This window comes from Oncorhynchus keta, chromosome 34, assembly GCF_023373465.1.
Source record: "Oncorhynchus keta strain PuntledgeMale-10-30-2019 chromosome 34, Oket_V2, whole genome shotgun sequence".
NCBI classification, from domain to species: Eukaryota; Metazoa; Chordata; class Actinopteri; order Salmoniformes; family Salmonidae; genus Oncorhynchus; species Oncorhynchus keta.
This window is the reverse complement of record NC_068454.1, coordinates 63,763,844-63,780,692: the sequence shown is the minus strand read 5'-3', so window position 1 is coordinate 63,780,692 and position 16,849 is coordinate 63,763,844. Positions and strand designations below refer to the sequence as shown.

The 16,849-nt window shown below is 47.0% G+C and overlaps 1 protein-coding gene across 1 annotated transcript in view; it reads right to left on the bottom strand.

Moving 5' to 3' along the window:
- LOC118367607 (protein PTHB1-like) overlaps positions 1-16,849 on the bottom strand; it is a 211,946-nt gene that overhangs the window by 105,158 nt on the left and 89,939 nt on the right. The window contains exons 19-20 of the mRNA XM_052494402.1: positions 13,812-13,994; positions 5,735-5,960 (exon numbers count right to left, since the gene is read on the bottom strand). Coding sequence (XP_052350362.1) covers positions 5,735-5,960; positions 13,812-13,994 — 409 coding nt within the window. The remainder of the gene's footprint in view (positions 1-5,734; positions 5,961-13,811; positions 13,995-16,849) is intronic.

The following is a 16,849-nucleotide window of genomic DNA, read 5'->3' as shown; positions in this document are numbered from 1 at the left end:
GAGTGTGGGAGCAGGGACGGGACGTATTGAGAGGGTGTGGAGCAGGGACGATTGAGAGAGTGTGGAGCAGGGACGTATTGAGAGGGACGTGAGAGCAGGGACGTATTGAGAGAGTGTGGAGCAGGGACGTATTGAGAGGGTGTGGAGCAGGGACGTATTGAGAGAGTGTGGAGCAGGGACGTATTGAGAGAGTGTGGAGCAGGGACGTATTGAGAGAGTGTGGAGCAGGGACGTATTGAGAGACGTATTGAGTGTGGAGCAGGGACGTATTGAGAGGGGACGTGTGTGGAGAGCAGGGACGTATTGAGAGAGTGTGGAGCAGGGACGTGAGAGAGTGTGGAGCAGGGACGATTGAAGGTGTGGAGCAGGGACGTATTGAGAGGGTGTGGGAGCAGGGACGTATTGAGAGAGTGTGGAGCAGGGACGGAGAGAGTGGAGCAGGGACGTATTGAGAGAGTGTGGAGCAGGGACGGGAGCGTATTGAGAGAGTGTTGAGAGCAGGGACGTATTGAGAGAGTGTGGAGCAGGGACGTATTGAGAGAGTGTGGAGCAGGGACGTATTGAGAGAGTGAGAGAGTGGGAGCAGGGACGTATTGAGAGAGTGTGGAGCAGGGACGGAGATTGAGTGTGGAGCAGGGACGTATTGAGAGGTGTGGAGCAGGGACGTATTGAGAGGGTGTGGAGCAGGGACGTATTGAGAGAGTGTGGAGCAGGGACGTATTGAGAGAGTGTGGAGCAGGGACGTATTGGAGGGAGAGTGAAAGGGTGGAGCAGGGGCGTATTGAGGGTGTGGAGCAGGGACGTATTGAGAGAGTGTGGAGCAGGGACGTATTGAGAGAGTGTGGAGCAGGGACGTATTGAGAGAGTGTGGAGCAGGGACGTATTGAGAGGGTGTGGAGCAGGGACGTATTGAGAGAGTGTGGAGCAGGGACGTGTGAGAGGGTGTGGAGCAGGGACGTATTGAGAGGGTGTGGAGCAGGGACGTATTGAGAGAGTGTGGAGCAGGGACGTATTGAGAGAGTGTGGAGCAGGGACGTATTGAGAGAGTGGGAGCAGGGACGTATTGAGAGAGTGAGAGAGTGGAGCAGGGACGTATTGAGAGTGTGGAGCAGGGACGTATTGAGAGAGTGTGGAGCAGGGACGTATTGAGAGGACAGGGACGTATTGAGAGAGTGTGGAGCAGGGACGCATTGAGAGTGTGGAGAGGGGCGTGTGTGGAGCAGGGACGTATTGAGAGAGTGTGGAGCAGGGAGCAGGGACGTATTGAGAGAGTGTGGAGCAGGGACGTATTGAGAGAGTGTGGAGCAGGGACGTATTGAGAGGGACGTAGTGTGGAGCAGGGACGTATTGAGGGAGTGTGGAGCAGGGACGTATTGAGAGAGTGTGGAGCAGGAACGTATTGAGAGAGTGTGGAGCAGGGAAGTATTGAGAGAGTGTGGAGCAGGGAAGTATTGAGAGAGTGTGGAGCAGGGAACTGTCCATTATTTATGCGGTGCTGAAACATTCTAATTCGTCTAGGTGCAGCGCTTTTGTTCCCTCCCCCCCACGTGAGAATAGGCAATGCGAAGTTGACTTTCTCTGGCTAGCCTAGCTCACGCCAAAATGGGTAACATAGGACTAACTAAATAAATAAAAAGAAAGGTTATGATGGAGGAATAGGCTACATCATCGTGAAAACAGATGCTGCGTGAGTGAAATCCCCGGTTCGTAAGGACAATTGCAAAAAGTGCAAGCAGGTAATTGTTTATGATAATTCAATTAAATAGCAGTTCATTATTAGCCTGCGTTAATTCAGGCTTTTGTTTATTTAGAACATACGCAGGCCATATAAAGTGTAAACCGGTGCGGCTAGTAAAAATTTGAATATCCATATAATAGCCTATTAAATAAATGTAGCCTATTTTTGCAGCCTACTGTGCATTCGGAAGTATTCAGACCCCTTCACTTTTTTCACATTTTGTTACGTTACAGCCTTATTCTAAAATTAATTATATAGTTTTTTTCCTCACCAATGTATACACAATACCCAATAATGACAAAGCATTTGTTGCAAATGTCTTAAAAAACAACTGAAATATTACATTTACATAAGTATTCAGACCCTTTACTCAGTACCTTGTTGAAGCACCTTTGGCAGTGATTAGTCTTCTTGGGTTTGACGCAAAAACCTTGGCACACCTGTATTTGGGGAGTTTCTCCCATTCTTCTCTGCAGATCGTCTCAAGCTCTGTCAGGTTGGATGGGGAGTGTCCCTGCACAGCTGTTTTCAGCTCTCTCCAGAGATGTTTGATCTGGTTCAAGTTTGTGCTCTGGCTGGGCCACTCAAGGACATTCAGAAACTTGTCCTGAAGCCACTCCTGCGTTGTCTTGGCTGTGTGCTTAGTGGTGTCTTGGTCCTGATGAACGGTGAACCTTCACCCACAGTCTGATGTCCGTTGGACTCTGGAGCAGGTTTTAATCAAGGATCTCTCTTTATTTTGCTCCGTTCATCTTTCCCTTGATCATGACTAGTCTCCAAGTCCCTGCCGGTGAAAAACATCCCCACAGCATGATGCTGCCACCACCATGCTTCACCGTAGGGATGGTATTGGCCAAGTGATGAGTGGTGCCTGCTTTCCTCCAGATGTGACACTTGACATTCAGGCCAAATAGTTCCATCTTGGTTTCATCAGACCAGAGAATCTTGTTTCTCACGGTCAGAGAGTCTTTTAGCTGCCTTTTGGGAAACTCCAAGTGGGCTGTCATGTGCCAATTACTGGGGAGTGGTCACTCAACCATAAAGACCTTATTGGTTAAATGCTGCAGAGATGGTTGTTCTTCTGGAAGGTTCTCCCATCTCCACAGAGGAACCCTGGAGCTCTGTCAGAGTGACCATCAGGTTCTTGCTCACCTCTCTGACCAAGGCTCTTCTCCCCCGATTGCGCAGTTTGGCCAGGAGGCCAGCTCTAGGAAGAGTCTTGGTGGTTCCAAACTTCTTCCATTTAAGAATGGTAGAGGCCAGGCCTCCCGAGTAGCACAGCGGTCTAAGGCACTGCATTGCAGTGCTTGAGGTGTCACTACAGATCCACATTTGATCCCGGGCTGTGTCACAGCTGGTCACGACTGGGAGACCCATGGGGGTCTCATGGGGCGGCAGGTAGCCTAGTGGTTAGAGCGTTGGACTAGTAACCAGAAGGTTGCAAGATCGAATTCCCGAGCTGACAAGGTAAAAATCAGTCATTCTGCCCCTGAACAAGGCAGTAAACCCACTGTTCCTAGGCTGTCATTGAAAGTAAGAATTTGTTCTTAACTGACTTGCCTAGTTAAATAAAGGTACAATTTTAAAAATGAAGCAGCGCACAATTGGCCCAGTTAGGGGAGGGTTTGGCCGGCCGGGATGTCCGTGTCCCATCGTGCTCTAGCGACTCCTGTGGCGGGCCGGGGCGCATGCACGATGACACAGTTGCCAGTTGTCCGGGTTAAGCGAGCAGTGTGTCAAGAATCAGTGCGGCTTGGCAGGGTCGTGTTTTCGGAGGACACATGGCTTTCGACCTTCACCTCTCCCGAGTCCATACGGGAGTAGCAGCGATGGGACAAGACTAACTACCAATTGGATATCACAGAATTGGGGAGAAAAAGTTTTTAAAAAGAATGAAAGGTGGAGGCCACTGTGTTCTTGGGGATATTCAATGCTGCAGACATTTTTTGGTACCCTTCCCCAGATCTGTGCCTAGACACAATCCTGTCTCTGAACTATACGGACAATTCCTTCGACTTCATTGCTTGGTTTTTGCTCTGACATGCACTGTCAACTGTGGGACCTTACTGTATATAGACAGGTGTGTACCTTTCCAAATCAAGTTCAATCAATTGAATTTACCACAGGGACACCAGTCAAGTTGTAGAAACATCTCAAGGATGATCAATGGAAACAGGATGCACCCTGAGCTCAATTACAAGTCTCATAGCCAAGGGACTGAATACTTATGGATATAAAAAAAATATTTTACATTTTTAATACATTTGCAAACATATCTAAAATCTAGTTTTTTCACTTTGTCATTCTGGGGTATTGTGTGTAGATCAATTGTTTATTTAAGTTTCATTTAAACTATTTGATTATCGAAACGATATTAAATATAAAGATCTTGTTTTGTTATATCGTCTATAGGCTTTCAGTAGTTAAAAAGGCTAATTAGAATGCTATTATTCTTAAAGCGATTTGCGTCGTCAAGGTGACGCATCGCATTGTGTAGACAAAAAGGTAGGCCTATCGTTCTTAATTTATGGCATGGTTTCCTTTTACACAAATGTTGAATATAAATTTGCAGGGAAGGGGAATAATAGCATACTACTACGGAGTCATGAAAACAATGACATAAATTGGATGTAATTTGGTGGGTCACGGATCGGCTCTCGGAACAATACTTTGAGGGTGGGTCGGGCTGGCCTGATGTCGGATATCTAAAAAAAAAAGCTGTGCAGGACTCTGACACAGACACACACACCCAGGATGGACATCATATAAGGGATACCTCCAGTAGTCCCAAATAACACACACTATTGCGACTTTTCTGGTTTACTGCCCACATCCATACAGTACATCCATACAGTAACAGTCTAAAGCTACTGCATAAGCTGCCTAAGTTGTCATAACTATCAAAGACCCATCTATGCCACTACCATGGCAGCGCTGTGTACTGTAAGGCTAACGACAAACAATGTCAAGCTTAACAACATCAAAATACATTTCAATAAAAAATACAACTACACCATCCCAGAACTCTCAAAGTATTATGGGTCAAGAACCCATATCCATGTCGTGAATTAATTACAAACTCCAAAGCATGAATGCGTAAAGCACTCAATAAAGGCAACTAATTCTTCTATTTGCGGAGCGGCAGGTTTTCAACTGGAAAACCATGGTTAATATTTCCTCCCTCCACTGTGTCCATATTCATTAGTCTGGTGGCTACCTACCGCTTCACAATACTGCCCCTGTGTCCATCAACAGTCCTCATATATCATATTAAACATCTCACATTAATCAACTGCTGTGTTTGATGGGGCGGAAACTAGGGAGAGAACTACTGAAGGGAAATGGCAGAGTTGATTTGTCATCAACACACTTATACGTGTGAGGGGTGACTGCAAAAGAAGGGCAAGGGGGAGAGAGAGAGAGAGCGAGCGAGAGAGAGAGAGATGAATGGAGGGAGAGAGGAGGAAGGAAGGAAGAAGCATAAAAGGAGTGGGGGTAGAAAGGTATTTGGCCTGCTTATTGAGGTTCAGACACAAACATACACTTTTGTTAGAACTCAATGACCCATGGGGGTGGTGGTTGGGCACCCACACACACACATACCACTGTAGGCCTGAGTGTGTGTGAAGGCCATAAACAGGGCTATGATTGAGACATGTGCTCTTCTCTCCAACCATAACACCTTTACCAGGGGAATAGTGTTTACTAGACATTCTCACAGCCAGGGGTTAACACTGGAACAACAGACAGAGCGTGCACACACACACCTCAGTGGGACAGGATTTATTAGGCATTCTCAGAGGAAGGGGTTAATGGCATCATTAAAGGCTATACTGAACACTAATGAAGAGAAACTGCTTTTTCTCACACACACACACACACACACACACACACACACACACACACACACACACACACACACACACACACACACACACACACACACACACACACACAGAGACCGAGAGACACACAAACACTCTTCCCCTCTCTCACCTGGCATCATGACTGGTGTGGGTACGTTGGCCTCGGAGGCCAGGGACAGCCGTCCACCCTTGCCCAGGCGGTCACACAGCAGGGTGATGTGCTTCTTCAGGCGGACCGTGTCTTTGGGCATGTTGAGCTGGGAGGTGGACAGAGACAGGGCCTGATCCTTAGGGCTGCGAGACAGACAGGTCCTCAGGAGGTGAGACACGGCCGCGTCCACACTCTCCTCCCAACCCTGAGAGAGAGAGACACACACACAGAGACAGGTATTCTGTTATTGGAACATATGAAACAGGGGGGTGAGGGAGAGAGACACACACACAGAGACAGGTATTCTGTTATTGGAACATATGAAACAGGGGGGTGAGGGAGAGAGACACACACACAGAGACAGGTATTCTGTTATTGGAACATATGAAACAGGGGGGTGAGGGAGAGAGACACACACACAGAGACAGGTATTCTGTTATTGGAACATATGAAACAGGGGAGAGGGAGAGAGACACACACACAGAGACAGGTATTCTGTTATTAGAACATATGAAACAGGGGGAGGGAGAGAGACACACACACAGAGACAGGTATGAACATATGAGAGGGAGAGACACACACACAGAGACAGGTATTCTGTTATTGGAACATATGAAACAGGGGGGTGAGGGAGAGAGACACACACACAGAGACAGGTATTCTGTTATTAGAACATATGAAACAGGGGGGTGAGGGAGAGAGACACACACACAGAGACAGGTATTCTGTTATTGGAACATATGAAACAGGGGGGTGAGGGAGAGACACACACACACAGGACAGGCATTCTGTTATTGGAACATATGAAACAGGGGGGTGAGGGAGAGAGACACAGAGACAGGCATTCTGTTATTGGAACATATGAAACAGGGGGGTGAGGGAGAGAGACACACACACACAGAGACAGGCATTCTGTTATTGGAACATATGAAACAGGGGGGTGAGGGAGAGAGACACACACACAGAGACAGGTATTCTGTTATTGGAACATATGAAACAGGGGGGTGAGGGAGAGAGACACACACACACAGAGACAGGCATTCTGTTATTGGAACATATGAAACAGGGGGTGAGGGAGAGACACACACACACAGAGACAGGCATTCTGTTATTGGAACATATGAAACAGGGGGTGAGGGAGAGAGACACACACACAGAGACAGGCATTCTGTTATTGGAACATATGAAACAGGGGGGTGAGGGAGAGAGACACACACACAGAGACAGGTATTCTGTTATTGGAACATATGAAACAGGGGGGAGAGGGAGAGAGACACACACACACAGAGACAGGCATTCTGTTATTGGAACATATGAAACAGGGGGGTGAGGGAGAGAGACACACACACACAGAGACAGGCATTCTGTTATTGGAACATATGAAACAGGGGAGAGGGAGAGAGACACACACACACAGAGACAGGCATTCTGTTATTGGAACATATGAAACAGGGGGGAGAGGGAGAGAGACACACACACACAGAGACAGGCATTCTGTTAGGAACATATGAAACAGGGGGAGAGACACACACACAGAGACAGGCATTCTGTTATTGGAACATATGAAACAGGGGGGAGAGGGAGAGAGACACACACACAGAGACAGGTATTCTGTTATTGGAACATATGAAACAGGGGGAGAGGGAGAGAGACACACACACAGAGACAGGCATTCTGTTATTGGAACATATGAAACAGGGGGGAGAGGGAGAGAGACACACACACACAGAGACAGGCATTCTGTTATTGGAACATATGAAACAGGGGGGAGAGGGAGAGAGACACACACACAGAGACAGGCATTCTGTTATTGGAACATATGAAACAGGGGGGTGAGGGAGAGAGACACACACACACAGAGACAGGCATTCTGTTATTAGAACATATGAAACAGGGGGGTGAGGGAGAGAGACACACACACAGAGACAGGTATTCTGTTATTGGAACATATGAAACAGGGGGGAGAGGGAGAGCAAAGTAGGAAATGGGGAAAGAAGGCAGAGAACAATAGACCGTGATCCAAAAGAGTGAGAGAACAAAAAGTGATTGGATAGAGAGAAAACAACAGGGAGAAAGAGAGAAGCTGGGCATGTGGTCCATACATGTGTAAGTGAAATTCAGATCAGATTTCCAGGAAAGAGGAATAAATCATACAACGAGAAGAAGTGACTGACTATTGAGATGCACCCTGTCTGGCAGACGTCACAACCCAATAGTCTGGCCTTGAATGCATAGTGCCCCCTGTGTCCAGGATGATGTACTACCATGTACAACTGTAGTATTTACAGGCCGAGACAGTCTGTTTATCTAGCTACTACTGTACGAGTCTGTTTATGCTAGACTGGGATGGAACACTGCCTGATCCCTTCCGTGTGTGAGAAACACACACACACACACACACACACACACACACACACACACACACACACGTATCACGACAAACACGCCGGCATAGGCATGCGGTATTGTGTGGCAGTACATACGTGCGCCAGCCACACACACACACACACACACACACACACACACACACACACACACACACAAAACCGTATACTGTTTCTACACAGATGAGCACATTCTGCAGAAACACAGAGAGCAGATACAAAATTCACCCCGCAGACGAGTCAATAATGTGAATCCCTCAGACGTGAAACAGCACCAATTATCATTCAATCAAATTGCCTCTCCTGGAGAAAGAGAAAATTACCTTGTCTGACCATCTCTCATACACACGAACACATCCCTCACCCCCCCCCTCCCAGACCAAGCTGGGCTGTGGGGGTGTTGACAGGCAGCCAGGGTGTGGGGCTGAGGCTGCCCCCCTGCCGCCATGCTGATAGGCCTCTAATGAGCCCTAATGACAGGTAATCAGACCCATAATGATGATGACAGGGAAGAGACCTGACAGAGAGAGAGAGAGAGGAGGAAGAAAATAATGAAATGGAGAGAGAGAGAGGAAAGGAGAGAAAAAGGAGAATGAAATGGAGAGAGAAATATAAAGGGGGAGAGAAAGCAGCGAGAGAAAGGGAGACTATTGAGGAAGAAGGCAGTAGAACATAAATCTCAACTCACACTGAAACAATAACTTTCAACAGGCTATCAGGACCCCCAACATGTTGAACTGGACTAACAGTACAGATTTCACCAGCTGGGTAACAATATTAGGATATACATTTACTTAATTAGGGTTATGCTTTGCTCAAGGGCACAGATTTTCTACCTCGTCAGCTCGGGGATTCGAACCAGCCAGGGGTTGGCCCAACGCTCTTAACCGCCCGGCTACCTGGCTTCTCAATTTCAAATGAAGGGCAGTGAAGGGCACAGCAATGGGTTTGGAACTGGGCCCAAGTGGCAAATCATATGGTAGAGTGATAATGGACATCTTGCATGCTGAGGATGACCTTGGACATCTTTGTTTGTGATTAAGAGAAAGTGAAGGTCAGGAGAACAAGAAGCTGTGGGAGGGAATGGAGAAGTCTTTTTGTCTGCTAATAAATAGAGGTCACTTCCCCTCTGACAAGGCACATTGTGGAAATCCCAGTTGCGATTTCAAAATAACTTGTGACTATAGATAACAGAATGGGGCCTAATATAGAGCACTGAAGGACTCCCACAGGGACTGACAAAGGTTCAGACAGTAATCCCTCAAAGTTGACATGCTCAACTTGACTGGAAAAGTCATTTAAAGACCAGGCATGAGAAGAGACTGGAAATACAACGTCATGCTGTGAGCCAAGCAAAGCAAAATCATTTCTATAGAATCAAATCCCCGACTAATACAGAAATATTTATTGTCACAGGCAGATATTTGATATAATTTAATACTTTAGTAGTTCCACATATGACCTGATGTAAAAGCAAACCGTATCTCATCCTTTTTCATTGTATGAGTGGTTCGCTCCCCTTTCTGTGCATTTTACAATTCATGACTAACACAATCAAATGAACATTGTACTCAACTCCTGACAAGAAGAAATGAAATGAAGAGACAGCTAGCGAGACATATGGAGAGAGGGAAGTGTGGGGGAGGAGGAAAAGGCGATCGGGAGAGAGGTTTCTAGTACTAGTCTCTAGTAATGTAAACTTCAGGGAGGACGGGTGCAGGAATAGAACTGAGACATTAAGAGTCAGCAGCTCTATTCACAGCAGAGTGGAAAGCGAGGGAAAGAAACAGAGAGCGAGAACAAGTGGAAGAAAAAAAATAGGGGGAGAAAGAAGGAGGTTGTTCTGGTTGTCCGCATCAATCTGCTGGGTCGGGCCAAGCTAAACGATCAATTACCAGAGAGATGTGTTTCCTGTGACCCTCCTCTCTTCTCCCCTTTACCTTCTTCCCTCCTGTTTTACTGCGGCAAAGATGTGGATCAGTGGTCATGAAGGATAAGAGACGACAAGAGAGAAACTTCACTCTCAAGTTTTATTAGTCGTATGTACAGGCTACACATAGTATACTGTGGCAGGTGGCCTAGCGGTTAAGAGCGTTGGGCCAGTAACTGAAAAGTCGCTGGTTCAAATCCCCAAGGTTGAAAAATCTGCTGTTCTGCTCTTGAGCAAGGCAGTTCACCCCAAACAACAACTGCTCCCCGGGAACTGTGGACGTCGATTAATGCAGCCACCCGCACCTCTCTGGGTTAAATGTGGAAGACACATTTCAGCTGACTGCATTCAGTTGTGTAACTGATTAGGTTTCCCAACGTAATGCTTACTTGCAGGTTCCTTCAACAGTACAACAACAATAAGAAATAAGAAAAGATAAGAATACAAATGTCTCAGTAGAATAGAATAAACATTGTAGCATAAGTATAATACAGGAAGGCACAATGTATATCCCAATATTTACACATGTATCAGAAAAAAGGGGGGATTGGGGAGAAGGTGTTTAAATTGTGCAGTATTTGCAGTAGTAAACGGTCAGGACGCTCTCGATGGTAGTATTTGGAGAGGACCCAGGGTGGCATGCTGAATTTCTTCAGCTGCCTCAGGAAGTAGAGACGCTGTTATGCCCTCTTGACAAGAATGGTGGCGTTGTTGGTCCATGTCAAGCCCTCTGTTACGTGGACCCCAAGGAACTTCTTTATTATATATAAACTGCAGTGAAGCTGCTGAAAATGACATTATATTCTGTCATCCAGCAGAGACTCCCATCTAGAGCGACCCAAGGAGCAACAAGGGTCAAGTGCCCAGGCCAAGGCCACAAGGACAGATCCCCCAACCAGACGATTCGGGGAACTGTACCAGTAACCTGACTTCTCGGCCACCAGCCCAGTTCCCCTCGAGAGCTGCCCCTCAACCACCCCGAGGAACTTAAAAACTGCTGACTCTATCTACTGCAGTCCTGTTGATGTGGATCGGGGAATGTTCCCTCTGCTTCCTGAAGTCAACAATCAACTCCTTTGTTTTGCTGACATTGAGGGGTTGTTGTCCTGGCAACACAATGCCAGTTCACTTACCTCCTCCCTATAGGCTGACTTGTCGTCGTTGGTTATCAGGCCTACAACCGTGGTGTCGTCAGCAGACTTGATGATGGAGTTGGTGTCGTGCAAAGCCACACAGTCATGGGGGAACAGGGAGAACAGCGGAGCGCTCCTCTGCAGCTTTTCTCCTCTTCTATCTCCATCCCCCTTCCCCTCTTCCTTGTTTAATCAGCCCAGTTGCACAGGTCATTATCTAGAGCCTCTTTCTCTCTCCGTTTCTCATTCCCACCTAATTCTATTCTCTCTTCACTAATCCATTCTACCACTCTTCCCAATCCTTCACAGAAGCCTTATTCCAATCCACAGAATTCCAAGGACTTATCCCAATTGGAATTCCAGTCCTGGGAGCGTCCGTGGGGAAAGGGAATCTCGTTCACCTGTGACGACCTCACCGGAGATTACATTTTTTTTAATTTTTTTTAAAGAGGTCAAATAGGTGAGACGAGGGGCCAAAGACAATCTCTGACTCACACATAAATCTATCACGAACGCACACACCCTCATGTATGTGTGTCAGATGCTCCTATTAGCTCCTGGCCTGGTCCTTTCCGTACAGTACGTTATCTTTATTTCTATCCAGTGTGAGTAGCGCTTCCTAGAATAGCCCACCTCTCCACACGTATGGGCTAATGCAGCGGGCCTGACCCTAATGACCTTTCATTAACTTAATCACATTCACAAGAGCAACCACAACAACAGACACCGAAATACATACATACTCTCACTCTCAGTGACTCCATCTCTCTGGGGCCTCATCAGGTGCAGGCTGACTGGATGTCTGCTCGGATGTGTGCTCTCGGGCGTGTTTACTGTATGTGTGGTAATGAAAGAAAGTGTGTGTGTGTGTGTGTGTAAGGGGGTGTCTATCACAGTGAGGTTGTGTTTGCAGATGTGTGTCTTAGCCACCTGTCCCTATGTCTCTCTTGAAGGGGCAGTGGGGGTATTTGGTGTGAAATTGGGTAAATAGAGAGGACTGTATATAGACACACCTCTAACCTGTGTGATGATGAGATGTCATGCGTTTAATCACAGTGGAAACACTGACTGACTGACTGACTGACTGACTGTCACACACACACACACCACAACTGGTGAGAGCACACACACACTTTCGGTCTCTATGGGAGCAGAAATCTGTCGTCGTATCACGTGGACTCATGGAGGGCTTCTCTCAACACACTTGTTTATGTGAGTCTAAATTGCTAACAGAACAACTCCCCTGTGACACACATACACAACCGAACAAGACCCCTCTGGCCCTCTCAGAAAATGTCCCCCTCACCCCCCCTACTGCATTGTCACTGCCATAGTCTTCCTTGACCAAAGGGACATCAGGGCTGAATACAGGCTCCAGTTCAAAGCTACACTATCTGAAATTTCACTAGCCTATTGGAGGCCTGTGGGGGGAAACATCACTACTCCCTGTATATCTGTGAGGGTGAGAGGGAAGGGTGTACATTGTGGTTTGGAATCAGGCCTATTCGTCTCCTCTCCATTGTCCCGATTACATTCACTCCGTCTAGATATAACTCTTCTCTTCACACACAGGTCAGTAACACCATCCTCATCCTATGTGGAGCTGCCAGGAGTATATTCAGTGGCACCTGAGAGAGAGTGTGTGGTAGCAGAACCACTTAGGGGCTTCAGGACAGATCACTGAGGTACTTTATGTTTATTCTCCAGGGTCAGAGGGGGAGACTTGGGTCAAGCAGCCAGGAGACAGATGGGGAGAGAGAGAGAAAGCAATGTGTGTGTGTGTGCGTGTGTTTTCCCAGCAGTTGTGGTGTGTCCTGTAGCAGGGGTAACAGTGTGTGTGTCTCACCAGCTGTGGTGTGTCCTGTAGCAGGGGTAACAGTGTGTGTGTCTCACCAGCTGCGGTGTGTCCTGTAGCAGGGGTAACAGTGTGTGTGTCTCACCAGCTGTGGTGTGTCCTGTAGCAGGGGTAACAGTGTGTGTCTCACCAGCTGTGGTGTGTCCAGGGGTAACAGTGTGTGTGTCTCACCAGCTGTGGTGTGTCCTGTAGCAGGGGTAACAGTGTGTGTGTCTCACCAGCTGTGGTGTGTCCTGTAGCAGGGGTAACAGTGTGTGTCTCACCAGCTGTGGTGTGTCCTGTAGCAGGGGTAACAGTGTGTGTGTCTCACCAGCTGGGGTGTGTCCTGTAGCAGGGGTAACAGTGTGTGTGTCTCACCAGCTGCGGTGTGTCCTGTAGCAGGGGTAACAGTGTGTGTGTCTCACCAGCTGGGGTGTGTCCTGTAGCAGGGGTAACAGTGTGTGTGTCTCACCAGCTGCGGTGTGTCCTGTAGCATGGGTAACAGTGTGTGTGTCTCACCAGCTGTGGTGTGTGTCTCACCAGCTGCGGTGTGTCCTGTAGCAGGGGTAACAGTGTGTGTGTCTCACCAGCTGTGGTGTGTCCTGTAGCAGGGGTAACAGTGTGTGTGTCTCACCAGCTGTGGTGTGTCCTGTAGCAGGGGTAACAGTGTGTGTGTCTCACCAGCTGTGGTGTGTCCTGTAGCAGAGGTAACAGTGTGTGTGTCTCACCAGCTGTGGTGTGTCCTGTAGCAGGGGTAACAGTGTGTGTGTCTCACCAGCTGTGGTGTGTCCTGTAGCAGAGGTAACAGCGTAGCCTCCAGGATGGCGTTCTGCTCTGTGTTGAGGCCCTGCCACAGGGAGACCAGGAGGATGAGGAGGTGGGTGGCGCTGCGCAGACGGACAAACGCCTGATTCAGACATGCCCGGTTCTCCTCCGCTGCATCTGCCAACGCTATCACCTGAGAGAGAGAGAGAGAGAGAGTCAGGGCCTGCTGAATCAAGTGTCAACTCCGTAACGCAAAGGTACTTTATACAAGCAATTAGTTTCCGGTTGTCCACTAGAATGATAAGTGATTGAATGGGGCCCTGATTTAAAGTGCCAATGAAAACAAGGCTTCAGGGTCAACACAGGGACTCATCTAAGTCATTCATGTTAATCCATCTCCTGGAGCCATAGAAGATGTTCTCTACAAGTCAACTCCGTAACTCATCAGTAACATTCTCTACAAGTCAACTCCGTAAATCATCAGTAACATTCTCTACAAGTCAACTCCGTAACTCATCAGTAACATTCTCTACAAGTCAACTCCGTAACTCATCAGTAACGTTCTCCGCAAATGTCAACTCCGTAACTCATCAGTAACATTCTCTACAAGTCAACTCCGTAACTCATCAGTAACCTTCTCTAGAAGTCAACTCCGTAAGCCATGTGAATGAGTAATGAGAGGGAGGTGGCTCTGCAGCGTCTCTAGGTGTGGTCTGAGAGTTGAACCTGAACCGGAGGTCAATACTTCCATTTTTGGGACGGATGAGGGGGACAACATGAACGAGCGATGACAGAAGAAGATGGATGAAGGTGAACAGAACAAGAGAAGGCACGTCAGAGGGAGAGAAATAAGAGAGGAGGGGAAGTCAAGAGGAGGGGAAAGGAAAGAGTGAGAATATCCTGTCTGTGGATGTGTGACTAATGGCAAACTGCAGGTAAGAGTTGGGGTTCAACTCCGTTTTCAGTTTCACCATGGGAGAGCACCTCGATTCATGAATGCACTGGAATCTAGAGGGAAAGTAAAACCAACCCTATAGTGGTGCATGTAGGCTAGTGGGAGAGTAGTACAGTATGGTGTGTTGGACAGCACACAACTGTTTATCTGCACACCACAGGTGGAGCCTTCACTGGGGAGGACGGGCTCCTAGTCATGGCTGGTATGGAATTCATGGAATGGTATCGAAACACAAACACATGGTTTCCATGTTCATTCATTCCATTCTAGTCATTATTATGAGTCGTCCTCCCTCAGTAGCCTCCTGTGCTGCCCGCACGCACACACCACACAGGGAGTACTGCGGCACTGTAAGCCAAACACCCCCACGTAACCATTAACCCTCCAGTCCCCCCAACCACTTCCATCTCCCCGGCAACCATGTCACTCAGCCAAACGTTAAACAAACGTCTCGACCCCCACCCCCCCAGCTCCTCCCAATGAAAACCTCTAGAGGAAACTGACTTTCAAAGGGGTGAATTTGCTAGTAAAGATTGGTGTGTATTGATAAAAAGGGCCGCCCTGCCAAGCCGAGCCAAATGGAGGTTCCCAGTCAAGGGCTGCATTGTGTGGGACCAAACGCAGCGCTGATTGATGCCAGCTGAGGGGAACAGAGGCACATTTAACCAGAAAGGCCACGACACCATGCTAATTCATATAGGTTATAGTGAGAGGGATGGGGGAAGCGAGATTTAGTCCTGTGCAAAGACTAGCTGTAAAAAAAAATGTGTCACTGTCCTAATACTTTTGGAGCTCACTGTATTTTAAGTGAGTAAAACGTACTAACACAAGGTGGTAAAGCTAGCTAGCTTTTCCCCCTTATTCACTAATTTAGTAATCCTAGCTAGGGGCTAGCTAAGCCCCTGGCAATGTCAACAAGTTTTCCAACTGTCAATAAACGTTTCAAAAGTGTCTGTTGTCACGATCGTCGTATGGAGGAGACCAAAGCGCAGCGTGGTGTGAATGCATAGTTTAATGGATGACGAAAAAACACGTACACTGAACAAATTAGTACACTGAACAAATTAACAAAACAACAAACGAACGTGACTGCTAATGAACACAGCGCTAACATGCAACATAACAGACAATAACCCACGAAATACCCAAAGATGGCTACCTAAATATGGTTCCCAATCAGAGACAACGATAAACACCTGCCTGAAATTGAGAACCAATCTAGGCAACCATAGACCTACATAAACACCTAAATGGTAAACCACCCCATGAACCTACAAAACCCCTAGACAGTATAAAACCCTAGATGAGACAAAACACACATACCACCCTCGTCACACCCTGACCTAACCAAAATATATAAAGAAAACAAAGAATACTCAGGTCAGGGCGTGACAACTGTTTTCTGTCTTTTAACTTGTCCTGTTTTAAAAAGGTCTGTAATATGCCAAAGTACAATGTAAATAGTGAAATAACATTACCCAAATGTTTAATGAGTTTGACGACAATTAACAATGTTGACAGTGTGCCAGGGGCTTAGCTAGGTAGCTACAACATTAGTGAATAAGAGTGAATGCTTTGCTTTATCACCCTGTGTTAGTACGTTTTACTGTGAATGCTTTTAATATGAATCTTTGTTAAACCTACTCAAGAAAAGTTCAAATGAAAAATGTCAATAGTAGGATTCTTCAACGATGCCTTCAGCAATTGTTTACATGGGTGGCAGGTAGCCTAGTGGTTAGAGTGTTGGGCCAGGAACCACAAGGTTGTTAGTTCGAATCCCTGAGCTGACAAAGTAAAAATGTGTTGTTCTGCCCCTGAACAAGGCAGTTATTAACCCACTGTTCCTAGGCTGTCATTGTAAATAAGAATTTGTTCTTAACTGACTTGCCTAGTTAAATAAAGGATACATTTTAAAAAATGAAATAAAATATTCATATTACCTTTAACATTCTGTGTTGTGTCTGTATTCTTTTTGATATAACATTTACATGTTAGTCATTAAGCAGACACTCTTCTCCAGAACTACTTCCAGGATTAATTAGGGTTAAGTGCCTTGCTCAAGAGTACAGACAGATTTTTCACAGGGATTCGAA